The following is a 26,538-nucleotide window of genomic DNA, read 5'->3' as shown; positions in this document are numbered from 1 at the left end:
TTTATCCATCCCAAGTACTTCTCTAATATTTTAATAAAAAAAAGATAAAATGAATAAATAACCACCTGTAAGGTTTTAGGCCCCATGCAAGGAAAAAAAACCCAGAGACAATAAAACACATTTAAAACACAATAAATAAGCCATCCATTTATTTTTTTTATGAAAAAAAAACCCAAATGAAAAAAGCAAAAAAAAAAAGCACACATATTTTTCAGGTCTTTTCTTTTTCTTTTCATTTTAGGTTTTTTAGACTACCTGTTTTGTTTCAAATTTTGATTTGTTGTTCGTTTATTTACTTACTCTGGTGTTGTCTTTTTCATTTATTTTTTTAATTTTTTTTAAAAATTTACCATAATTTTTATTTTTTCTCATTTTTTTCAGACCGTTATATTATAAATCTCACCATTTAAATGAAAATGAAAACGGTCTCCTGAAGACAAGTTAAAAAGGAGGGAAAAAAGAAAAAAAGGTTAGTATAAATGATTTCCAATGACGGCGAAGGAGAGAAGACACGAGGGGAAATCCTCCCAACTTCCAACGGCCAATCTGACCTTTAACGGCAAAAATGGATCCATGAGTCAATGATTGCCCGTAACGTTCCCCTGTCCACGTCTAAAAAGAGTTTGCGGCCGCCTCCTCTGTCCCACTCTCCCTGCTGCTGTGAGAGCCTCAAGAAAAGGGCGGGCAAACGCTTTCCCGCCTTTGTCTTCGTTTTTTTCCCTCGGCCGGTCGGAGACCCCTCGTCTCACTCCAGCAACCTCAATTATCACCAAAATTCGTCGTTGAGGCCCTGAGTGGGAATCAATACCGTCGAGACTCGTCTGTTTCACTCCAAGGTTCGGGTTCTTGTTCAACCGAAGCAAGGGGTGCTGTTTGGAGTTGAAGCACGGAGGAGCCGAACTATACCATCGCGAGAAGAGCTTGGACGAGATAGAAGAGACGGAAACGAACGGTGCTGGAAGGCAGGTGCTGAAGGATGTAAGTATCTCAACTGTCGTTGCTCGTTACGTCGTATTCCATTACTCCGAAACTCTGAGGGGAAGCAGTTCTCTGAGATCAGTCCTTTTCTCGCCCTAGAATCTCGGTTCGTGTGAAGAACAGAGTGTTCCAGGTACTTGAAGCCATGGAGGAGATGAACGGGAACCGTCTCAAAAGGTGTTTGGATGAGAAAGAGGAGCCGGAGGCAAAAATGGCTAAAAAGGAGGGCTCCTGGCTGACGAGTAAGCTAAAGGATTCTGATATGAGAAGGTATGGTTCCTTTGTTTCCTTGCGTGCTTGTCTTCTGAATTATTTCTGATTACAAGTTTCTGTGCTCTTTATCTTTTTTATTTTGCTGGTTTTCTTATGATCGCCTAACACGAAATTTGTTCTGTTTGTTCGCATCTCATTGATGGTGCTTGCGGGATTGTTTTGGTATTCTTCTGCTATCCTTGTCCGGTTCAGTTACCAGCTGGAGGCGTATGAAGCCGCATTACGGCGCAATACTATTGTTTGGCTGGAGACAGGGGCGGGTAAGACGATGATAGCTATCATGCTCATGAAGGAAATAGCTCGGCAGCTTAGAGCTGAAGGCGACAAACGTATCATAATTTTCCTGGCACCAACTGTACATCTTGTTCACCAGGTAGGTAGAGGTGTTGAGTTATGCGCTTTTGGCGTTCGCTTTGGGGGTAGGGGGGTCATTGGGAAACAAGTTTGACACACTGCTTTTGCGTTGGAATGCAGCAATGCTCGGTGATTAAAACCCAGGCGGATTTGCGGGCGGAGGAATACTACGGTGCCAAAGGCATGGATGATTGGGATTTTCGTTGCTGGCAGAAGGAAGCATGCGAGAAGGAGGTCAATGTTTTAAGATGTTTTTGTCTTCAAATTCTATTCAAAAGACGCTTGTCTTATGCTTGATTCCGACAGTGTTCCCACTATTGCTTTTTACCTGGGGAGGCTGTTGCTTTATGTATAATGGTGTATTGTTTTTCAAATTCACTTTGTTGCAGAAAACATCAATCGATTCAATCTCAAAATCATTGATGCTGGGAACCGGAGTTGGAGTATAGACATACGTATGCAAGCATAACTATGCTAATGGCATTCATACGTTTCTGCAATAAGTTGCATCTGTCTTTAGTGACCCATGGTCGAAAACTCATGAATGAGTTTGACAGTTTATGATTTTTGGCTGCCCACAATGCTTAAAACTCAAATGTCATCAATAGGAACCAGTAAATGATCAACCAGGTTTGATTTTCTTGGTCACAAAAAATTCAGACATTAAAAGAAAAGCACATAATTAACCCTTTCTAATTTGTGTATAAAAGTAGTAATACCAAAGCAAGCCAGCAAATTAGAACGTGCTGGCCAAAGTGTTGCCGCCAACTGTGAAATCTCTGCTTTTCCTTGATCCCTCATAACGAATCAAAGCAAAATCACGTGCTTTCACCATCTTGCTGAGATCAAACTAAATGATTGCGCATTCTTTCAGTGGTGCCTCATTTCCGTCGTAGTGTCTCTTTGGTCGAATACCGAAAACACCAAGGTCAAAGACAGCAGGAGTTAAATTGATTTTAGTTGCATGGAAGATATTCTGTCGGGTTCTTGGCTATGACACACGGACATGGCAGTTTAGCCCAAGTACCCGCTCCAAACTTGGATCCAGACACGGGACACGGGTGGGACACGCCAAAAAATAAAAGTTATTAATTTAATGTGTTTTTTTTTCACTTTATCATTTTTTTGTGATGCATCCAATTATTTCTATGAACAATCCTTTCAAATACTGAGCACTTTTGTGATAAAACAAACTTTCTTACGAGATTGTAAGAGTGAACTATTAATTTAATCTTTTTTTATTTCATTTTATCATTTTTGAGAATATAAAATTTGCCGTATCCACGTATCTAAAAATTTTTAAAATTGCCATGTCCATACCCGCACCCGTATCATCCCCGCACCCATATGACATAGGTTCTTGGCCTGCCAGGAGGATAAAATAGAGAGACAATCAATTAAGCTTGCAGTACATATCGGTTTCTGCAAGTAATTTTCTGAACTGAATGAAACAGTCATTAGATGCTGTTGAAGAAAGGTAAGCAACAAAATTTGCCCCACTATCATGCATAACTCTGAAAAGTAAATAGCAAATGAATTACAAAAGACTAAAATTACAGGAAAATTTTCCAGAGAATTCTTCTTAATTTGATTCATATTCAACAGTTATGCAGACTGGAAATTTTCCTACTTTTGCATGATGTACAGTGATTTGTTCTTGTTTGCAAGATGTATAATGGTTTGGTCTGGTTTCATCTAGAAATTGCTGTTCATCTATATTGCCATGTGAATTGTATTTTTTTTTAATGATTTATCAGTATACAGTAAGTTGTATCATGTATGTATCAGCTAATGGTTTATGATTACATGATTTCATATCTTGCAAATTAAATTTCTGGTAACATTTATCACTCACAAAAAAGGCTTTTGGTTTCCATTATTTACATCGTGCAATAAATTGATTGTCTAATGGTTATTACTCTGTGGCTTATGATTATCTTATGGATATGAATGGATCAGGTAATGGTTATGACTCCACAAATCTTTTTGGATTCCTTGAGAAATGCTTTTATAACACTTGACATGGTGAGATTGTTAATATTTGATGAGTGCCACCGAGCTACCGGAAACCATCCATATACAAGAATAATGTTGGTAAGTTGATTGATGTCTGGAAAAATCTCAAACACTGAAATATATATATATATATATATATATACACACACACACACACACAAAACATGAGTTTCTCTGGTCGTCTGGATGGTCCAGCCTCTCGCACATGCAGCCCTATGCATTGCATGGGCTGCATGTGTGAGAGGTCAGACCATCCGGATGGCTGAAGGATTTTGGCTCCTCTCTCTCTGTCAATATATATATATATATATATATATATATATATATACATACATGTCATATTTGATATGAGTATGTGATATTGATTTTGTTATTGCTATGTGTTCTCATAAAGATTTGAAAATCAGCCTCAAAAATTTTTTCCTTATAATAACTGTCCCAGTCTTTTCTCTTAGCAAGTTGTCAATGAAGAATGCATCCACAGTGTTGGACTTGTCAAAACGTTTTCAGAAGTCCTGCAAATTTCAGTTATCATGATCAAAGCATTTCCTATTATGTATGCATGTAATATAGTGGCTAACATTTACTTACTTTGATAGGAATATTATCACAAGACAGATCACAAGCCAAAAGTGTTCGGAATGACTGCCTCCCCTGTCATTAGGAAAGGTGCTTTCTCTTTGTTATTGTTACTTCCTGAGATCAGTATATATAGATGAAATTTTCATATGAAACAGCTTTCTAGATATAATATTTTTGGACTTGGAGCAACTGAGCAAGCAACATATAGGAATGCTAACAAACATATAGGAATGCTAACATGCTTGTGCATACACACAAAAAAGTACAGTCGTTTCTTATTTTATTGAAAGAGAATTGACATACATAGTTCATCAAATACCCTTGATCAGAAAACATGATCTTGAGGTTGTTTTGATAAAGGTTAAATTGGTGCATGTTATAAATCTTGTGTCTGAAATTGTGAATGCAGTTAGATGCAGTCTAATAGTGCCTGGTTCTTACTCTCTTTTTTATGTCATAAGATATGTCACATGGGTATGGGTGGCGGTATGGGTATGGACTATTTTAAAAAAACTTGGGTACGAAGGTACGGCCGTACACACACACACACACACATATAAAACAAAAAAATAAGAATTCAAACAAACAAAATAACACATTTTTTATTCAAAATTTAGAGATTCTAAAGAAGAAACTATTGAACAAAACATGAAAATAACATACTATAACTCCAAAATATATTAGTTAAAGTCTAATGTAGAGTTATATAACTTATATTAATAACATTTGTTATTTGAAACAACATTAATTTTTTATTGCAGAGGCATGTCGTTGACTTCGACTGTTCAACGTTTTTTATTTTCAGTCTAGCTTGAGAGCACTAGCCTTTACTGAGTAATAAAGTATAAGAATGCCAAAAAAAAAAAAATTGAAACCCTAAATTTTGGACAGGAAGGGACTCAATCAATTTGACCAAGTCCTAAATGGATGGATATAGTCCGGGGTATGCTGATTGTATTTGATACTGTTTGACCGGTGCCCAGGCTGTACCCATGAGTGTACCAGTACCAGTACTGGTGTCTTACCCAACCAGTACGGGTATGCTGCCTCTACAGTAGTACTCATGTGACTAAGGTCATGATGTTCCTTCCATTCTTTTGTTGTTATAGGTTCTCTCCTTCCATGTATTTAAACTTGGTTCAGAAGGTATGGAGTTTAGACTCATTGATAGGTCCCCACATTTTTCTTATTTGCCTCCTTGCCCAAGCTTGCATGAGCATCCTGAGCCATATGGAAATGAGAAAGCTATCTTATGGTTTCTAAATAATGAACTGATTTGAAGGCCTTGTTGAATTCAAAATGAAGGTTTTATGTTTAATCCACTATTGTAACCATTCTTCTCAGTTTCTTATCGTTGAGGTTTTTGTCAGGTATTAATTGGGTAATTTGCTTTTCCTCTGAAAAATCTCAAGTATAGAAAAGAGAAAAAGTAAGAATTTGAGTTTTCTACTCATTATATTTCATTGCAAAAACATTGATTTCAAAATATTTAATAATATGTTATGGAAATCTCAGAAAAAATAAAATATATGAGAACTCTTTCTTTTTTTAATCTGAAATGCAAAAAACACATTATTTTTGTTGTTTTTTTCTTTACAATATCGTTTCTCCAATTTCCTTTTTTTTTTTTTCCTCTTTACTTTCTGTTGTTTTATGTTTTTTTAAGAGAAAACCGATTTTATGGCAGTGGTTTAACAGTGTGCTACCATAGGAATAAGACCATTGTTTCCAGCAAATTTACATATTTTTTGAAAGTAATGATTGATTTGTTTACTTGCTTGTGCTGTATTTCTGATTTTTTTTTTGTTAAAAGGTTTTTGCATGGAACTATGTTGCTTGCCATGTTCTCATCTTTTGTTTGATTTACTACTCATCTAAGTACTAAAATCCAATAGTATCTCTATTCTCCAATGTTACAGTTCATTGCATCAGAGTCTTACATGTAAAGCTGCTGGCAATTTCTGTGATTTACAATAATGGTTCTTTATCATGATTCTTCATGTCCATCCTCATCAAGCAGATGATATCGGTTTTTTTCCTTCTTGTGGATAGGTCATCCTTGACTGATATGGCCTACCCCCGTGATGGACAATTAACTGATTTCATTTTATCTCACCAGTAAAATCTGTAGCTTTCCATGTGCTGCGGGAATTATGAACTAGGATTGATTTATCTATTTCTGTAATTATGAACTACTTCTTCCTTTGTATTGCTTCAACACACACATTATGATAATATTCAGTATTATATGAAGTTTAAAATATTTTTAAATTCAGTAGTTCTCTTACTATATGATTGACAATAGCTTTGTCTTATAAAATCATATTAACCACATAGCACACAGTACCAAGTACATAGAGATTTGTCACTTACACAAATTAGTTTTTGCATAGGCCAGTGTATTGTTTATATACTTGAGCAAATTTCTCTGTTGTTGACAAAATATGTCATACTCATTCTTGATGTGCTTCAACACAGACAGTTTCCATATCAGGTTTCTTTTTCATAAAATGGTTGCAACTAACAGTATATAACCTTTGTAAAACATAGAGAACCTTAGTTCAAGCTGTCAGAAGGTTACTACTTGGTTCAAGTCTTGGACATAGTAAACTGTGGTGCTTGTTATGGAGAATAAAAGGGATTTCTTGCTGGGAAGTTGTTTACTAGAATCTCAATTGTTTACTATAATATCAAGAATCTGTGCCTTTGTGGTACTTTATATGTTTCCTGGTCTTTATCTACCTTTCGTTTAGATGGACTACTTCAATTGAAGTGCATACTGTGACCCATAGTGGGGCCAATAGATATGTTGTATCGTAATGTATCACAATTTTTTTAAATTTAAAAAATCAAAATAAATAATAAAAATAGATAAAATAATTAGGAAAAATCAGAACAATTCAATAAAAATATGTTCTCCATAAAAACATGTCAGTCATAAACATAGTCTTATAGGAATCGAACATTCATCAATTTAACATAACCTACTCATAATGTCATAAGCATTAACACATTAAATCTCTCAAGCACATAATCTTCCTTCAAATTTGTTCTCTTTCTATTTTGCTGCAGAATTTGTTTTTCTTTTAGATTGATAAAATATCTACTTCACTCAGCTCCTAGGAGTGTTTAGAAGTGAGGAGACTGGGCTTCTTAAATCCCAAATTAAAAAAGGGGTCTCCAGTATTCTGCATAAGAATGAAGGGTGTTTTTTTCTAATAGATATGAAGCATATCGTAAGATAAGCCTCCATATTGTATGATACATACAACACTGGACTGTTCCTTTCACTTTCCAGACTGGATAAGTTCCAGGACAATTGGTCGTTGCATTTCCTTGGTTTCTTAGTAGCAACTAGCAACATGTTTTGCTTCGTTCTGTCATTTTCTTTTATGTTATGATGACTTTGTCTGAAGTTATACGCCATACCCTGTTGTTTTTAGGTGTATCATCAGCGGAGGATTGTGAATATCAAATTTCTGAGTTGGAAGAAATTCTGGATTCTAAGGTTGCTTGAAGCTTTTATATTTTCTTTGTTTTAATGTCTTGTTTTTATAAGTTCTCTAGAACTTCCCTTCACTTGTATCATTTCATTGTCTAGGTTTTTACTTTGGAAGACAGAAATGATCTAGAAGTGCATGTCCCTATGGCTATAGAAATTAAAAGGTATTACAGTTCATGGTTTGTCAATGTGGACCTCAAAGGACAGCTGGACTCTTTGTGGACAAAGGTGAATCTTGCTTCTTCAGGCTCCACATTCTTGATTTGCTTCCTTCTTTACTGATCTTTTTTCTTAAACAGTTCGACACAACTGCAGCAGCAATGGAGAATCCAACACAAAAGCAGTTTCTGGAGAAAAGTCTGAGAGCTAAACTCTCTAGTTTTCACGGGAAAATTTTATACTGCCTGGAAAATCTGGGCATATTATGTGCTTATGAGGTATGCATATGCGCTTGTGCATATATTTTTCTTTAGAGATTGTGCAATTGCAAGATTTGCCATCCAGGGTTATGTCTAGAATGTGCTTGTGGGTCATGATAAAGGATAAATCATGTAGTAGAAAATGCTATCTTTGATTTACGGATTTACGGATTTACGGATTTACTGTCTAAATCTTCTGCATTGGTTATAATGTCAATCATTTTTATGTTGTTCAATGTCTCTTTGTTTTCCACTTAATTTCCATGTAATGAAAAATTAGTAATGCTTGTCAAAACCTTCACAAGCTCCACAAGCCAAGGTTTGATACTCTTGTTCACTTAGCAGTTTCTCTTACACTTTCGTTCGACTTCTATTAGAGACATGGCATTGTCTTTGAAATGCATGACACATGGTGATATTTCTCTTCCTACTCCATCACGAGGATTGCAACTTCTTTATGATCTTTTTTGTTTAAAATTAAATTACTAATTTCATGGAAAAGTCACATGATAAAAGAATTAGAATACACTTTTGAAGGGCCACAGTTGTAGGGAAGCCTGTTTACGGCTTTGTTTGAGCAGCAAGAAGACAAATTGTAACCTACCTAATTTGGTTCCAATCATAAAAGCCAGTACTCAGCACTATTAACTCCTTGACTTCCTTGCATGGAATGCTACAAAGGATGGGGGGATTACAAAAAGAGACTCAACAAGTGGGTGATTGAACAAGCACTGCAGCCCAAAATGCATGGGAATCAATTTGTTGAACCAGAGTTGCCATGCCCCTGAAGAAATGAGGTGCTCTGGCCCATGCAGAAGCACGTCCATTGCATGGTTGATCTGAGATTGCCTGCAAAGGGCACAAGTAAAAGTGGTGATCCCCAAAGTGAATGTTGGACGCACTTGATTAGTGGGTTTTAGGCAATTAAATGGCCTCTTGGACTAGTTCAAGACTGAGGTAATCGAGGCCTTAGACTATCTGTCCGAGGAGATCACTTATCTTCCTTTCTATGATCAACTTTTTGCATTTATCACTTGCGTGCCTTTTATGTGGTGGAGTTTAAAGTTGATACATGAATCCTAAATGACATATATTGATCCTAGAACCAATTTGGAACTGCCATCTTCGTTTACAGGTTTCTGTCAGGATATGGTGGTAAAATTTTCTGGTCATTTTCAATCTTCTTTGAAACCTAAAATCATTAGATATGATATTCTGAAATAGAGGTGACACTAATTAGTGGAGTGGCTCATCTGATTAGCAACTGGTAAGTGGTCGTTAAGCATGGCTGTCCTGTGATGCAAATTAGTGAGAAGATCTATTCATTGCTTGCTGGTATCTTCATATCCACAAGACATACCAATGAGGAAAGTTGTGCTATGGGAGCATTTGTATTGTCTGATGTATTCCATATGAGTTTGTCCCATGTGATGCATACCCATAGTTTGAAAGGTGCGTCATGTTGGTCTTGCATGGCAGTGGGATGCTGTATGTTAAAAATCTGGCTTTATGCTCATTCTTTTATGGTATTTCTGTGGAAAACTTCATAAGATTCTACACCTTAGCCTTTTCCCTGATAACTTTTGTGCACTTTCTAAGTTATTTTATGTCTCTGCTTCTCAGTTATGTCCACATCTTTAATAGTGTACATGTTTGTGATTTGGTGGAAACTAATATGTCAATTTGTTTTCATTACATAATTCCTTGTACGATTCCATATGCTCATTCCTTGTGGAATTACATGAAGGCTGTTAAGGTGTGTATGCAAAGGGATGGAGTTGCACTGGACATCGAAGAAAATGCTTCTCCACATGTTCTTTTGAGTAATTATTTGAAGGAGGCATTACAGATTTTTAAAGGGTACTTATCAGCTGGTATGTCTTCTGGTGCATATATATTTTTTTATATGTGAGAGTGTGCATGTGCATGTACACACACACACACACACACACATAGGAAAAGTGGATGCTGCTTCATGCTGGATTGTTATCAGATGGTTAAAATTTAAAAATCCATCGCTAAAGTCACTATAAACCATCCCTGGACATAAACCATGGCTAATGCGACTTTAGTGACTTTTTTAAAATTTTGTGCCGCTAAATTCCATTGAAAAAGGTGCATTGGAAATGGCATGACTTTTAGCAGCGGAGTGCACCTTTTGTGATGGTTTTTAACAACATTAAATTTAACAAAAAAAACAAAAAGAACTATCTGGCCACATTCTATGGCTGGTTGATTTGAATTTAAGTTTGTAAATGTCACAGTTGATACCATGATTTACGCTATATATACACACACACCTTCACATAATATATATATATATATATATATATATATATATATATATATATGGAGAGAGAGAGAGAGAGAGAGAGAGAAATAAATTTTTTTAGGGTTATGATTTAGTTTGAGATTCTATATTTTTAAGGTTGTAAATGTCACAGTTGATAGTTAATACCACGATTTATGCTAAATATTGTAGATTATACAAATAAAATATAGAAAAAAACCAGAAACTCAGCATTTAAAATGATGACTTTTTCAGGCTGCTTGTAGATAGACCTACTGCATTCGATCTTTATTTTAAACTCTTAAGGGCCTAAGGCCCACCAACCAACTTCTCTATAAAAATGTACATGATTGTATGTAAAGAGAAATATGTTCCTTAGGTTGCATCATAGTTAAATCCCTGGTTAGGAAGTCAAAAGTATCAGTGACCTAAGCCATTGACTGTGTTTATCATTGATTATTTAGTAAAGAAATGTGTTAAACTGTGCAAATTCTCAGGCATGATGTGATAATTCACATGAACATGTGAGAAAACTCAATTTTTAGCTCCCCAGGCTAAGAACTGGATTGCATATGTGCACAAAGATAATCACCATGATCTAGGGATTTTTTTTTGTCTCGAATTTAGAAATTTGATAGAGAAGTGGCAAAGGTGGTTCCTATCCCCTATGAAATTGTGGGAACCATTTCATCTTGTTAAATTTTCACCTCATATCTGATTATTCAGAACTATGTGAGAAATATTAGAAGTGAATCATATGATAAGCTTGTCAGTGGTACTGTCACATAATGTGGATTTAGTTCTGTTGCTACATGGAGAGGTGGTTATTAATGAAAATTTATTTGATCTGTCTCAGAAGTCTGTGATCTACTGGAAACAGAAGCCCATTTGGATCCAGTATATATGAATTTCATTTCTCCTAAGCTATGTGAACTTGTGAACTCGGTCAACGCACTTAGGTAAGGAGCAGTTCATTGGAAGATGCACTCACTGCCTATTGTATGAATTTATAATTTGCTCTCCTTATACTCTTATGTGATATAGGAACCAAAAGCAAGTCCTCTGCATGATATTTGTTGAGAGAATTATTACAGCGAAAGTGATCTGTTGGTTGATAAAAAAACTCAAGTTATTGTCCCATCTATCTTGTGACTACATGACTGGAAATACCTCTGCTGTTAATGGACTGACAGCTAAGAGGCAGAAAATGATTATGGATTCTTTTCGTGAAGGAAAAGTAAGCTATCACTTTTCATCATTTTTGCAACTATTTAGTATTTACCTTTTTTACCTTCAAGAAGATAAAGTTCTGACCTTTATATAGGTGAACCTGTTGCTGACTACTGATGTGGCTGAGGAAGGCATTGATGTGCATAATTGCTCCTGTGTGATACGGTTTGACTTGCCAAAATCTGTTCGAAGCTACATACAGTCACGTGGTCGTGCAAGATATGCTGATTCTCTATATGTCCTCATGCTTGAAAGGTTTGATTTTTCATTTCTTTTCTTTTTTTGTCTCCTGTCATTTTAGCAAGTAGGGATTGGGTGAAGTAACTAACTCTTTGGCTTATGCTACTTGCTAAAGCATAAACCTTCTGCAGCTCTGCTTCTTCCTTGTAGCATGAGAGAAGGCTCTGGACCTAAAGGAATTTGACTTTTGTGTTCTGGGATGTAATATATGGCATGTGTATAAGTTTAGTAAGACTTTAGTTCAGACAATCTGACTCAAAGTGCCATAAGTGTCTCTATTTTGGTGGTACACTTGGCATAATTGTGCCAGAATAAGAAATGTTGCATCAGAAAACAAATATAATTGTGCCAGAGTAAGAAATGTTGCATCAGAAAACAAAATACTTGTTCTTAGAATCTTATTACACTTAGAGGTACCTGTTCTGGGTGCAGCATGAACAGAAACATCAGGTTCTAATGTTCTTGGAAGCAGTCCACTCCTGTTGGATCAGATTCTTGGTTGTCGACAATCAACATCAGAAGCCAGACTAAGGACTGTCAAACCCTAAAAAGACTAGTCTGGGCTAGTCGATTTGAGTTGGTCCATGTCAGTTTATTAATAATATTAATAAAACTTCACAGACACACTGTTTAAAGTGGACACCTATACACGCACACACAGGCACACACGGAGAATATAAAAATACATGAACATAGAGACGTTTTTGTTGTATACACAGAATATCCAGCATATGTGAATAAGCATCTGTTATATATACATGTGCTTTTGCATACGCACACACACACATAAATCAAAATATAAAAATACAAAGTGCAAAGACTGCATAAATGCAGAACAAAGAAACACACACACACACACACAAAAAAAAAAAATAGATACCATACTGAGAGTTTCATGTTTGTGAAACAGAGAGATAGAGAGAGAGAATAATACAAAATATACTGGTCGGATATTATACATATATATGTATATATGCGCTCACAGAAATATATTATAAACATACTGAAAGCTTCACGTTTAAGGGAGGGAGAAAGGGAATAATACAAGATAGAGTCTGGATGTAGATTAAAATAAAGCTAACTAAAAAATAGACTGAAGTTAGGTTTAATGAAAAGTTAAAAAAGAAAAATGAACAAGTGAACTTTTACATTTGATGGCTTACAACACACACACACACACACACACACACACACACACACACACACACACACAGACACACACATATGTGCAGGATCCTTGGATTTCTCTCTCTGATTTGGACAGAGAAATCCTTCAGCCTCTCACAGCACATTGCAGTGTATTTAATCATGTCTGATGCCATGCATTGGGGGGCCATAGTTGGACGGAGGTCTGGATGGCTGGAGGATTTCATATGTGTGTGTGTGTGTGTGTCTCTCTCTCTCTCTCTCTCTCTCTCTATATATATATATATATATATATATATATATATATATATATATATATATATATGTAATAGATAGGCCAGGTTCTAAGGTTCATTTTTCTGAGCGAGTGACGTTTTGGACAGTGACAGAACCTTAGGAGAGTGATTAGTCACTCAATTGGTAACCACAAGATTTCAAGCTGAGACCCAATCAACTGCTTGCTTGTCTAGAATCATCACTGGGTGATGGTTTGATGCGTCTTTGTGTGATCAAATGGTCTCCTGGATGAATCCTTTATTGGAGAATGTTGTGACACACACCTAATGTAATTCAACTAAGGGATCTTGATTCTTATATGGATAAATAAGGGATTGGGATTCTTGAACAATTAAAGGGCTTGTGCTGGGGATTATGTCGAGTGGGGATCTCTCTAACCGTAACAACTTTCTTCTCTCTATCTCTTTCGCAAGTTAGTCCATAAGTGAGGTTCTCTAAAAGAGATAACCACATTCCCGGTATTTCTGTGCAATTACAGATATTAGAGGCCTATGTAAGCCCAGATTGCCAGTTTCTGTGATTGGTTTGTGGATATGTTTCATGTATCAAGTATTCAGTTTCAGTCATAGAAGGCATAATATTGACATTTAGAAGTTGTCAGGGGTAATGAAGAGCACAAAGATTTGCTATTTGAAATTTTTAGAAGCGAAAGGGCAATGCAGGATGCAACCTCAAGTAGAGACAAAACAACGGTTCCAAAGTTATCCCCCAAAGATGATGCACCTCTTTATACAGTTTCATCCACAGGTGCAACAGTAACTCCTGATTCAAGTGTTAGTCTCATTTTTAGTTATTGTCAGAAGCTTCCTGGAGACAAGTAAGTTCCTTTTCCCAATTTGAAAATTTAACTTTTATTTATGAAAATTTATCTTTTATTTACTCTGAATTGTCTGGTGCTTCTATTAACTGGGACTCTGGTGACTACTACTGCTGACTTCAGGTATTTCCATCCAAAGCCTGATTTTCGTTATGAACTATCTGGTGGTTTTTCTGAATGCACCTTGACCTTGCCTCCCAATGCTGCATTTCGACATCTGAAGGGTCCTCCTGCCAAGAGTAACCAGCACGCAAAGAAACTTGTGTGCCTAGAAGCATGCAAGAAGTTGCATGAAATGAAAGCATTAGATGATCATTTGCTTCCTCTCAGTGAACAGTTGCCAGTTCATACATTGGCAAAAGAACTAAATTCAGCACCCGGGGCAGGTAGGAGATTGTGACAACTGGTAGCAATTACCTTTTCAATCGCTTCACTTGAATGTTCTCATCACTGATTTCACCACTGATGCTGCCACGTAGCCATCATTTGACTAGTGCACACCACTATGGTGAAGGCCACCACCATGATCACCATGATCGCCAAACTTAGCCTTATTGGAAGCACCAATATCTCAAGATTCTCAACTTCTTTGGTGTCAAAACACTGGTTGGTTGGTCTGAATAGACGACTGGTCAGGCTAGTTGCTGGCATTCAGCGCACCAGGAATTAGCTTTTGATGACTAGTTTTTGACTAATGGGAACTAACTACTGGTTAAGTGTTTTTGGTGCTTACTATAAAAAGATAGTTCTTTGTCAGATGTTTTCTTCCTTTTTTAATTGTGCATTTTGTGTTTTTCCCTTTTGCCATGTTTAACTGTATATATACATTTATTTGTTGTAAATATATACATATTTATATATACACTTATGTTGTATGAAAACTTACAGTATCTACTAATTATATACAGTACATATGTGATTTTGAGGACACACAATATATGCTTGATACCTCTTCATGTCATTTTAGTTAATTGAGTCAAACAGATTAGTCCCAACTAGATTTTAGGGCTTTGACTAACAAGTATCATGCTTTCAACTTTGACAACTACACTTGACACGATGTTACAATGACCTGGATAGCAGAAGGATCTGTAGGGGCAGGATTGCTGGTGTGGGAGATTGCCTGGTGTGCTATGTTGCATGGACACAGATATGTGTGTGTGAGAGAAATAGGGAGGGAGAGGAAAAATAACATTATATAAAAAAATTCATCTAAAATCTGTTATATAATAAATTATTGTTTAATGACTTTATTGGTCTGTGTTTGTATACATGTCTTATATAGTTATATCGAGGTTAGTTTAGCTAATTTGAAATGTAGTTAAATAAAATAAACTTTTTTTTTTTTTTAAGTTAAAGGACAGACCTCTGCCATCCTTTTAAAGGACGACCTAAGGATCCTTCTCTTTCTTTTTAAAGAAAATGGAACTCTTCCTTTTCAAAGGAAAAAAGAAAAAGATAATGTCCTTCTAAAATTGCAGAGGAGAGAGAGAGAGAGAGAGAGAGAGAGAGGGAGAGAGAAAGCGAGACAAGAGAGGTGTACTTGGAGACTCGCAACAAAAAAGGGAGGTAAATGAAGGGGAAATAAAAAAAAAAGAGGAAGGAAGGAAGATGAAAGGTTAACTGAAAAGGAAAAGGAAAGAAAAGGGCAAGAGGAAAGGGAAAAGAAAAGAGAAGGAAAAGGGGCGACATGCGTGTCCACTTTTTGGACACTTTATATTCAAAAATTGGTGTGTCCCACTCGTGTCAAGGCGTGTCGGTGTCAGATAAGGCTGGACATCGACACTTCATCGTTTTTGAAATGTCCATGCAGCATAGCTGTAGTGTGGTTCCTTTTATAACAAAATAGGATGTGCAATAGGATAAGAATCTACCGTGATATCACACTTCTAAATGAATTAAAAGACACTATATGATTAAAACTTGATTCTAATTTTAATTTAAATTATTTGCTGTGCAAACCCTCACTCTATTGTACATTAGAAAAAACAAATTTGACAATAAATGTGTTCTACATGTAAGCAATGGAGAGAAAAAAGGGTCTAAAGTTGCAATGCACCAGAAACACGTGGTCACTTATTAGCAGAAATGTGTTTCGAATGAATGGAATCTCAAAATCACTTATCGGCTTTGTCTTGTTATACAAAGACATTGTAATATTGTATCAAGTTTGAAGCAAGCTTATAGCTCTCTGTGAGGATTTCTTGATTGAGATTGAGCTACTGACTGAAGCTTAAGATGGCTACTTCTGACAAACACCAAAAAGGAAGAAAGCAAGTTATAAGGAAGGAAATGGGAGTTGTTGGCATGACATGTATTATAATGTAATTTACCACTTTCTTTATGGTTCTAGACTTCTAGTAGGCTCATAGTTGTTGTGAAGTCCGTCCATGAAGTGACTTTTAAACCTGAATGCTGGTTGGCTGGATATCAGTTTTGAACTCAAGTAAAGGCTGCACTTGTAATAAATTTACTTATTGACCTGAGACTCGATTTCACATTTGCAATGATAATATGCTTTTATTAGGCAAACCATTTATTTGACCGATTTACTCCATGCATCTCATGAAATTCCTATTCAGCATATTTGCTTAAGCTTCTGATTAGATCAATATGTGCAAGTGGACTTTGAGTTGGTCTTGATCGTCAAATCATGCATGGGTCCCCACATATGACACTTTCTTGTGTTTTCTTCTCCTTGTAATGTTGCACAATATGCAATTCTTTGGTTATTTTTTTTGCATTTTTACAATCATATTGTCCATTTTAGGTTATTATTTTTCTTTTCTAATGAGGAAACTCTTAGCATAAGTTGGCTGAGTAGCTTTTATTGTTACACAACCAAATTCCACAAACTGCTGATGTAGTTTAACGAATATATTTGCAAATGTCCATGTTGAACACGCTGACTGAATATAGGCTGGTGACCATGGGTTCATGTGTTGCATTTCAAGACTTTTAACCCTGAGCATGATAAGGCTGTCCTTTTTATTTCTGTTGTCACTGTAGGCACTACAAGGAGGAAAGAACTACACGGGTCAGCCACTGCAGATGCTTTATCTGGAACTTGGGCAAATGTGCTTGGTTCTATTACTTTACAAGCTTATAGTTTATTCTTCTCTTGTAACATCATTGAGGAGAACTATCCACCATTCATTTTCTTAATGAAAGAGGAATTAGATGAGGATGTTGCACGTTCAGAGATGGATCTGTTTTTACATAATAACAAAGTGGTCAAGGCACATGCTTCTCCATGTGGGCAGGTCCACTTGGACATGGATCAGGTGCTTGTCAAGCCTTCTGAAAAGAATGTTATTTATAATGATCTAGGGTTTCGTTCACCTTATTCTTCTTCTTCTTCTCCTTCTTCTTCCTGTTAAATTGTATACTTTATTATTTGATTGAATTTCCTTTGTCATGTCAGTTGATGAAGTCAAAAAGTTTTCATGAACTGTTCTTTAATGGTGTTCTTGGGAAGTTATATCATATAACAAAATCTTCTGGAGTACGGGAAAAGATATTGGCAATGGACAACACAGCATTCTGGCCTTCTACAAATATGTACATGCTCTTGCCCATGTCTCAAGAATCTTCACAATCCACAGAAAGCCCATGTATTGATTGGAAAACTATTGATAGTTGTTTCTCAGTAGCTGAATTTCTGAAGGCTAACCATTTACCAATGGGTCTGAATAATTTCCACAAGGAAGGAATACAAAGACAGGATGACAAGAAACCAGAAAAAATTCATTTGGTTGATGGTTCTTATGGTTTTCATGACCTTAAAGATATGATCGTTTTTGCCATCCATACTGGACGATTTTATTACGTCGCTGAGTTGGTGAATGATGCAACAGCCGATAGTCCATTTGATGGATCCTACGATTCAGCGAAACCAAGTTATAATACCTATACAGATTACTTCAAGAAAAAGTAGGTGATATGTTTCACTTTGTCCTGGTGCTTATGCAAATTTACTATTTTTGCTTACTTTAAGTACTTTTGCTCTAGGTATGGGATTAACCTTCATTACAAGACCCAGCCTCTGTTGTGGCTAAAACAATGCCATAAAGCACATAATCTTCTTTCAAATCGAGGCCAGGAAGGTACATTTGTATATCAATTAATGGATATGTATTTATTATTTTATGCTGCCGTAACTTTTTCAGGGCATAGAAGGCACCAGAGTGAAAAACATGAAACACTGGAATAACTCCCTCATTTGCTCATAGCTGGAGCAAGAAAAAATTTGTATGTGGCCGCATATACATAACTAGTCACACACACATAAACATAGTATGGCATAGTATGCACACATTATCTGTTAAATGCATACAAAAAGTGGGAAGTTGCGAATCATGATGCATCCAATGTAATTGGGCTTTTCTAGCTGATGGGGGTCTAGTTAGGGGGGAGGATCAGGTAGCACTGCCTCCACCCCTTCGTTGCCATGGCTTGAATTATGTTGGTTTATTGCCTCTTTTTAATAAGTTGTTTCATTTGTTTGTTGCTTACATGCAGATGGTTCTCTCAATAGTAATGGCGAATCAGATTCTGTCAGCCCAGCTAAAGAGCAGCAAGGCTATGTATATATGCCTCCAGAACTTTTAATTAGACTCGATGTGTCAAAGGACATATTGAAGTCATTTTACTTATTGCCTTCACTAGTCCACAGAATGGAGTCAAAGATGTTGGCATCTCAGCTTCGAAGAGCAATTTGTTTTCGTCCCGATGGTCATCAGATTCCTGTAGATTTGGTAATTTTCTGTAACACTAGTTAATTTGCGCTTCTTTATAGCTATTCAGCATATGTTAAGAACATGAATCATGATCTTTGATGATTTAACATTCAGTACATATTATTGGGTTCAGATTTTAGAGGCTCTAACAACTAGAAGGTGTGCTGAAGATTTCTCCCTGGAGCGCTTGGAATTGCTTGGGGATTCTGTCTTAAAATATGTTGTGAGCTGCAACCTTTTTTTGAAATATCCAAGAAAACATGAAGGGCACTTATCTTCTCTTAGATCATCAGCTGTATGCAATGCAACTCTTCATAGACTGGCCACCACTCGCAAGTTGCAGGTAGCTTTCATGACGCCCTTGGTAGATATATGATGGATCTTGGTATTTCCTCGATAGTGGTTTCAGACTTTTAGTAAACTGTTTTTTTATATTTTCTGACGGGAGATTACCGCCTGTCCTCTTCCTTCTATGCTGTCATTTTTGCATGTTTAAATATTCTTGTGTGCTCATGTGCAGAATTATATTCGAGATGCTCCATTCGATCCTGATCGTTGGCTTGCCCCTGGTGAACGTACCTGGCGCCCTGTTCCTTGTAAATGTGGCGTCGATTCTCGTGAAGTTCCACTGACACATCCTACCGATGTTGAGAATAGTGCAATTAAAATTGGTGTTGCTTGTGATCTTGGGCATAGGTGGTTGTGCTCGAAAACAGTATCAGACTGTCTGGAGGCACTGATAGGAGCATATTATGTGAGCGGTGGTCTGGAAGCTGCATGCTTGTTCATGACATGGGTTGGTATTGATTGTGAACATGATCAAGCTTTGGTTGAGGAAGCCATTAGGAAGGCATCAGAATTTAGTTCTGCCATAGAGGATAAAAATATTGCTTCTTTGGAGTCAAAGCTTGGATACAAATTCTTGAATAAAGGTCTTTTATTGGAAGCTATCACTCATGCATCTCAGCAAGAAGCAAGCTCGGGCTGTTGCTATCAGGTATTAAGGGTGATTTACCGTATTGGTCATATTTTAGATAAACGTTGGTGGAGATGTAGTCCTTATAATGTCGCTGGATGTAGCCAGGGGTGTTAATGGTCCTGAAATTTCGCCTTTTTGGCTGCATTCGATATGTTCGTGAATTTAATCTCCTGAGGGTTTAGGTTATCCAAATCCAATCTCTTGATACCCACAGCAGCAGTGCGTGAAATTTTTTTGCTTGTTTTGTAATGGGGATGTCTCTCTCTTTCTCTCTGTTCTTCTCCCTTCGTCTCTCTGTCTCTGTCCCTCTCTCTCTCTCTCTAGCTCTCGCTCTCCATGTGCATGTTGCTGCTTACGAGTTATTGGAAGGGGACTTACTGTAAACATTTTTGTTCCTTGTATTATGCTGCTATCCCAGAGTTAAGGTTGTCATGCACATGAAGCAGCTTTGCTATCACCCAGCATGAGAGCCCTAGGGGCAGAGCTCTCATAGCACATCTTATCTAGTTATCTTCCTTTCCTTTGTGATATGAAATTTAATATACTATTCACTGGATATTACTTTAGGACTTTCAATTTAACATCTTAATCTTCTTGTAAAATTTCAGCGACTTGAGTTTCTTGGTGATTCTGTGTTGGATCTTTTGATCACGTGGCATCTCTTTGAAAGCCATAAAGACATCGATCAAGGGGAATTGACTGATTTACGTTCAGCATCCGTGAACAATGAAAAGTTTGCTCAAGCTGCAGTCAAGCATAATCTTCAGAAGCATTTACTGCATGGTTCCGACTTGCTTCTGACGCAGATCAGAGACTATGTGAAATTTTTGAAGAGCTTCCCAGAGGATGCGCCCCTTCCTACCTATAGTAAAACGAAAGGGCCAAAAGTAAGCATGTCTCCTGCTCCCATTTTCTTTCTTTATTTTATTTAGGTCTTGCTTCATTAGTGTTTTTCAAAATTTGCATGCTATTGTCTGGTATTTGTATTTCTTCATGTCTTTCTTTCTAATATTTTCTTTTATGCTGTCGTTTTTCTTTCTTTGTTTTATTTTAATTCTTGTTTCACTAGCCTTTTTCAAGATTGGCATGCTAGTGTCAGGTAATTTATATTTGTTTGTTTCCTTTTTTGTAATATTTTCTTGTAGAACCTATGCTGTGGCTTATCTTTTCATTTAATCTAGGTGCTGGGAGATTTAGTTGAAAGCATTGCCGGTGCAATCTTAATTGACAGCAAGCTTAATCTTGGAGAAGTCTGGAGAGTGTTTAAACATCTTCTTTCCCCCTTTCCAACACCTGACGACCTGCAATTGCATCCTCTACGGGAGTTAGGAGAAATATGTGGCGAGGCAGGATGTCCTCTAGGCACAGAGTTTAGGAAGGAGGGAGACCAGACCATTGCAAAGCTTTCTGTACAACTGAAGGATGGTCAGTTGACTGCAGAGGGGTCTGACAAACTTAAAAACACTGCATTGGAACAGGCTGCTCTCGTTTTGTTAGACCAGATGGAGGTTGCAGCGTTTTCTCTTTTCCTCCTTATATAGGTTTCAGAACTTATCAACGTTTCGTTTCATTGACATTATTTATCTTTGATGTCAGAGAAAGGGCATTTCACATAAACGAAGCGTTTGGAGAGGGAAATCTGAAAGGGTTCAAGACATTTTACCATGTTCACAAGAACAAACAAAGGGTCTATCTCCCGTTGAAGGGCATCACAGTAAACACAGCTCTACCAGATTACAGGATCCAACTGTCTGTAAGCACCTTTTCTCTTTTAGGAAAGAATCCCGCTGCAAAGCATTCTGGCAATAATCTTCTGCTGTTGTTTTGGGGCATGCTTCCTACTAAAAAGTTACGAAATCCTTTTTCTTAGGATAGCTTAGGCCTTCCTTCTTATATAATAGCATAAGCGATTGAATGCTTTTCTATGCAGCTGTCTGGTTCATGTGATTATTAATATTTTTGGAGGTGAAATTATGCACATAACTTTTACCAGTGATCTGTCCTTAACCCATCGGCATAATATCACGGTGTTTTTTTTTAATTCGAGTTAAAAACGGGAAAATAAGGAAAAATGAAAAAAAAATCACTTCATTTTGGAAACATAACACCAAAATGAAAATATTGCGATGTATCTCATTTTTTTGTATTTAGAAAAGGTTCTCCAATATATTTTAATTTCTGAGGTTTCTTTTGGCATTTTATTGACTATTTTGAATTTTATCAATGTTTTTGTAAGAAAATAGTAGAAAGCTTAACGTTTGCATGATTTTTTTATTTTTAAATTCATTTGATTTTTAAGTTTAGTCCCAAACAAGCAAACTTTTAATACCTGAGAAAGACCTCACTAATAAAAACCTTGGAACGACTTTCCTTATGATACCCTACCCCTATGTATGGGATGAGCACGTTGCATTCTTGATGTCCTAGCCAGGCTAGCCTCCTAGGAGGTCGTTCCTCATTTTCAGAGTGAGTAAGGGTATTTTGGTCCTCTTGGGAAATTCTTGCTTTTACAGGAACCGAATTCATCTCTTTCCAGCCATTCCTTGACCATGTTATTTCTGTACTTTTATCATGTGTTCGATAGATATAATGTCATGCACATAAAGATGCTTCTGTCATTGTATTTCGTATCACCTTGAACATAATTATTATGATAGATGAGATGTCAATTCATCTTCCCATTGCTGCAATCTCCATATTCCTCAAGACTCAAATCTTTCTCCATCCCCGTTGGTGGCTAATCCTACACTAAATGCCACAAAGTTCTGTTTTCATTTCTCTGCCAAGGGTGAATTTAGTTAGGAGCAACGATGATCACTTATTGATAGTTGAAAGCTTTGTGGTAATTGTCACATTTCAATAGAACATCTAAACAACATTTTCCTCTTATTTTCTCAACATTCATTTGGTCATGCTGCTGGCATGATAGCATGGTTTTGGTAGCTTCCTGAACCATCTTACTACTAACTGGTATGTGTAAGGAGCTAAATTAAGATAAGCCAAGGGACACTCGGGTCAAAAGAAAGGGAGTGGAATATCTTCGTCCTATAGCCCTGTTGTCCTCCATCTTGTTGTTACCAATGTCCACTGCTCGTGGCCAGTCGTCATTTTTTTCTGTTCTGCAAATGCCTGATTTTCCTCCTCTTACCATTACTGTCCACAACCAGTCACTCTCATGATTTCAAGTATCAACTATAGATTCTCCCATTGCCACCAACGCCTTGTTCTTCATTATTAGTTCAAACCTCTCCCTCTACCACTGATCCCTTTTCCCTTATTTTTGATTATTTGAAGCCTTGAACTTTATCCCACTTTAGAAACTTGGAATTCTCTGTTATTCATTATTTGAACCTACTTTTTGTATGGCCAACACTGTTGACAGCAAGAATATCATTGTCGCAAGGGAAGAGCTCTTATGTTGTTATTGGCTACTGATTTTTTATACATTTGCTGATACCCAAACAAGAAGCTAGAAGCTAGACGTTGTTAAATAGCATGGCTGACGGATATATTTGTCTCTGATAAGTTCGTGTTTGCCAATTGCAGCAAAAGTGTCCATAGATATGAAGAGGGGGGGACCAAGAACTAGCCTTTTCCAGCTCTGCAAAGATATGAGTTGGGTCAGGCCCACCTTTGAACCTAGAGCTTCTGGACTAAGGTCTGTAAAGTCATCACTGTTCCTTTGATGGTAACTAAACATTTTTTGCTTGCTTTACATATCTGATTTACCGCGTGTAGGTTCATTTCAAAGGTGATCTTGCATCTGCCTGATTCTGATGCTGTTGAAGTGGAAGGGGCGGAGAAAGCCGATAAAAAGAGCTCAATGGATTCTGCTGCGCTTGCTCTACTATACAAACTTGGAGAACTGGGTAAATGCATCATTGAAGAATGTTGAACTTCTGAATCACCTGATCAGTAATTTCCTGTAACTTTAGATCTTTTGATCTGGTTACTTCCAAGAATAGGCTAAGTTTAACGTGGCATCTAGTTTATGCATGGGAAATTATTGATGCTGAGGTCCGACATGATGACCTCATTCTTGCGAAACTTTTGAGATGAGATGTGTATGCCCAAAAAGGTGGTTGCACATATTCTTTATGCAGCAAAAAAAAATATATCTGGATGAGAAGGAATAAAAGTTTAATCGTGTTGTATAGTTGTTGTATTGCTTTGACAAAAGCAAAGAACAAGGCATACAAAACATTTTAATATTTTTATAGAAGAGCATTTCTGGATGCTGGCGCGTGAATACCTGTCATTACCAGTGCTCATCAATTCAGGTTCTTCTTAGTTAATTGAACTACAATTTATAAACCTTTTTCTTTCTTGTATGGCTTAATTTGTGGTATCTTTTTATTAAAGAATAATAACCGTAAAACAGTTCAAAATAGTTGAACTGTTTGACGAAAAGCAATAATTTGTGGTATCTTTTTATTAAAGAATAATAACCGTAAAACAGTTCAAAATAGTTGAACTGTTTGACGAAAAGCAACACTAATCTCTATATGTTCAGACTTTGGGCCCATCATATTTTAGAACTGTTTCATATTTTACTATTAGAAGAATTTAAAAAAAAATACAAATAGGTGCTGATATTTTGCGCCTACAATGGATCGATCCTCAAGTTTTGAAGGCCAGCAATGAGGCCATAAACTTGAAATAAAAGTGGTGAACTATCTCCCAGCAGATGCTTTATTGGAACTTTTAATCAATTACTCACAACACCATCCTCACTCACGGAGGTAGACGACGGTGCTGTTTTTAGTCTCAATGACAAGATCACCCAGTGAAAATGTCGACGAGGCAACTCCTGTTTTTTTTTTCTCCGTCCCTCTGCTCCTGCACCTGATCTCCATTCTTCCCCCTCGTGGGCATAGCGCCCACAAGGAAGTTATCTATTGGATTGGCATTGGCCAATTCTCATCGATTTTGTGTTCAAATGCTACTGAAGGTGTGGCTGGGAGAAACGGATCTTAAATTCGTGAACCTAATGCTGCAATCTTGTTCCGAGTTCAGTGGTAAAGAATCTAATGTGACTTGGCAATTATGTAAGCAGGAAGTGGTTAACTTTGTTGCAAGAATTTCTCCCACCTTGTCAACTAGTTTCCTTGGTCTCGCTTGTTCGCATTATCTGCGTGTGTTTATACCACGATGGCTTCTCGAAACCTCGTTTCAGATGTGAATTCTCTCTTAGCTCTACCTACGTCGCCTTATTCGTGTCCAAAATGGGTGCTTGGATACACTTTGGGTACTCAGTTCTACTGAATTTTTGAGGCAAATGTGATTGTAGTGCCCTGTTTCATCCTCTTGTAAGCTTCCCTTAGATTGATCAAGTTAAGAAAAAAAAAAACTTACTTCCTCCTTGGCGATGAACGTCGACTCTCTTGGCGAGGGTCGGTTGCTATTCTCCGGGGAGATTTGTACTGTCCGTCTGATGGCCGGAATCAGCCGGGAAAACCGTCGGCTGGAAGATCCCGGGTAGAAATGGTGAGCGGGGAACCGAATATTGACATGGATGATGAAGAACCCTTTGAGATTGTTGTTGTTGATGGGAAAACGAGTGTTTTGATCCTGAATCTGTGCTCTGCAATTTCGTGGGCAATTCTCAACAAAGGAGTTTTGATCTTGGCTTTGTTATGCAAGGCTTGCGAAGCCAGCTGAAGCTAGAATCTATGTGGACTTGGCGAAATTAGCCCCTTTTTGGATCTGCAGCTACTTGTGCAGGCTTGCACCTCTAGTGGGTTCAAACATCACAGTTTCGTGACAGCTAAAAAAATTCTTGGGTAGTTTGTATAATTTTATGAAAGGAAATATAAAGAAAAGTGTATCCTCCAATTGATGATAAACTGCAGTCTCAAAGTCATCAAATCAACGTAGAAGAAAATTAGTCCCTGTTCATCCTCTATCAGGTACTATGATAAAGCAAGAAGACGATTTTATTCCTTACTGCATTCAACTGGATGCAACACCATTCCATGACAGGGCTGCTTATTTGGGTAGCACAATGGCTGAAAAATAATATTATAACATGCTGAGCATCATATTAATATATGTGTGATCACAGGGGCATGAAGTAACCCAAGTTGAGGACGGGGGGCTGGCCAGGTGCTGACAGATCTTGGAACACTTCACTCTTGAAAGTCTTGACGCCGTACCCGTCTTCAACATTGATCTCCAGCTTGTATGTGTAGTGTTCGGTGCCGCGATCAAGTACGTGTGCTTCTGTTACCTTAATGAACTTGAGGTAAGCCTTCGTCTGCTCGTTATACCTTGTAACTGCGAACTCGCCCAAGGATTGGACATGGCTGTCCTTCTCCACATATGGAACACTAACCCAGCCAGAAGGTTCATAGGGGCGGGCAATGGCCACAAAGGCCATGGCTGCCATCGCAGCGATCACAAGGAAAGAAGAGAAACGTGCCATTGATAGCTTACTAGTAGAGACCGCTTTCTAAAACAAGGCCGGGGCAATTAAACTCTGCTGCTGATCTTACAGGAAAGTAAGTTGAGGGAGGAATGGATGGTGAGTGGCACCGATGAACATCTCCCTATATATAGAAGAAGGAAAGGGCAATGTGCAGGTAACGCTGTTTGGCTAAGGGACCGCCATTGGAGAAAACTTGTGTCTCTGCAAGTTTCTTTGAAGGAAAAGCACGCGGTCTTTGAATGGAAAAGT

At 37.3% G+C, this 26,538-nt stretch overlaps 1 protein-coding gene across 1 annotated transcript; it reads left to right on the top strand.

Moving 5' to 3' along the window:
- The first annotated feature begins 873 nt into the window (after positions 1-873).
- LOC116249833 (endoribonuclease Dicer homolog 3a-like) lies at positions 874-23,944 on the top strand. The gene is made up of 26 exons (XM_031623128.2): positions 874-978; positions 1,078-1,248; positions 1,444-1,624; positions 1,726-1,839; positions 3,565-3,699; positions 4,221-4,290; positions 7,647-7,711; positions 7,805-7,933; positions 8,005-8,142; positions 9,872-9,998; positions 11,271-11,373; positions 11,459-11,651; positions 11,739-11,899; positions 13,929-14,144; positions 14,268-14,530; positions 17,154-17,428; positions 17,569-18,077; positions 18,156-18,250; positions 18,666-18,901; positions 19,017-19,226; positions 19,404-19,880; positions 20,471-20,749; positions 21,044-21,370; positions 21,459-21,615; positions 23,409-23,520; positions 23,601-23,944. Exons 2-26 carry the CDS (start codon positions 1,124-1,126, stop codon positions 23,755-23,757), a joined length of 4,854 nt encoding a protein of 1,617 aa, XP_031478988.1. The 5' UTR covers positions 874-978; positions 1,078-1,123; the 3' UTR covers positions 23,758-23,944.
- Positions 23,945-26,538: the final 2,594 nt, after the last annotated feature.

Source organism: Nymphaea colorata, chromosome 3, assembly GCF_008831285.2.
Source record: "Nymphaea colorata isolate Beijing-Zhang1983 chromosome 3, ASM883128v2, whole genome shotgun sequence".
In the NCBI taxonomy this organism is placed as follows: domain Eukaryota; kingdom Viridiplantae; phylum Streptophyta; class Magnoliopsida; order Nymphaeales; family Nymphaeaceae; genus Nymphaea; species Nymphaea colorata.
This window is presented reverse-complemented; position numbering and strand designations above follow the sequence as displayed.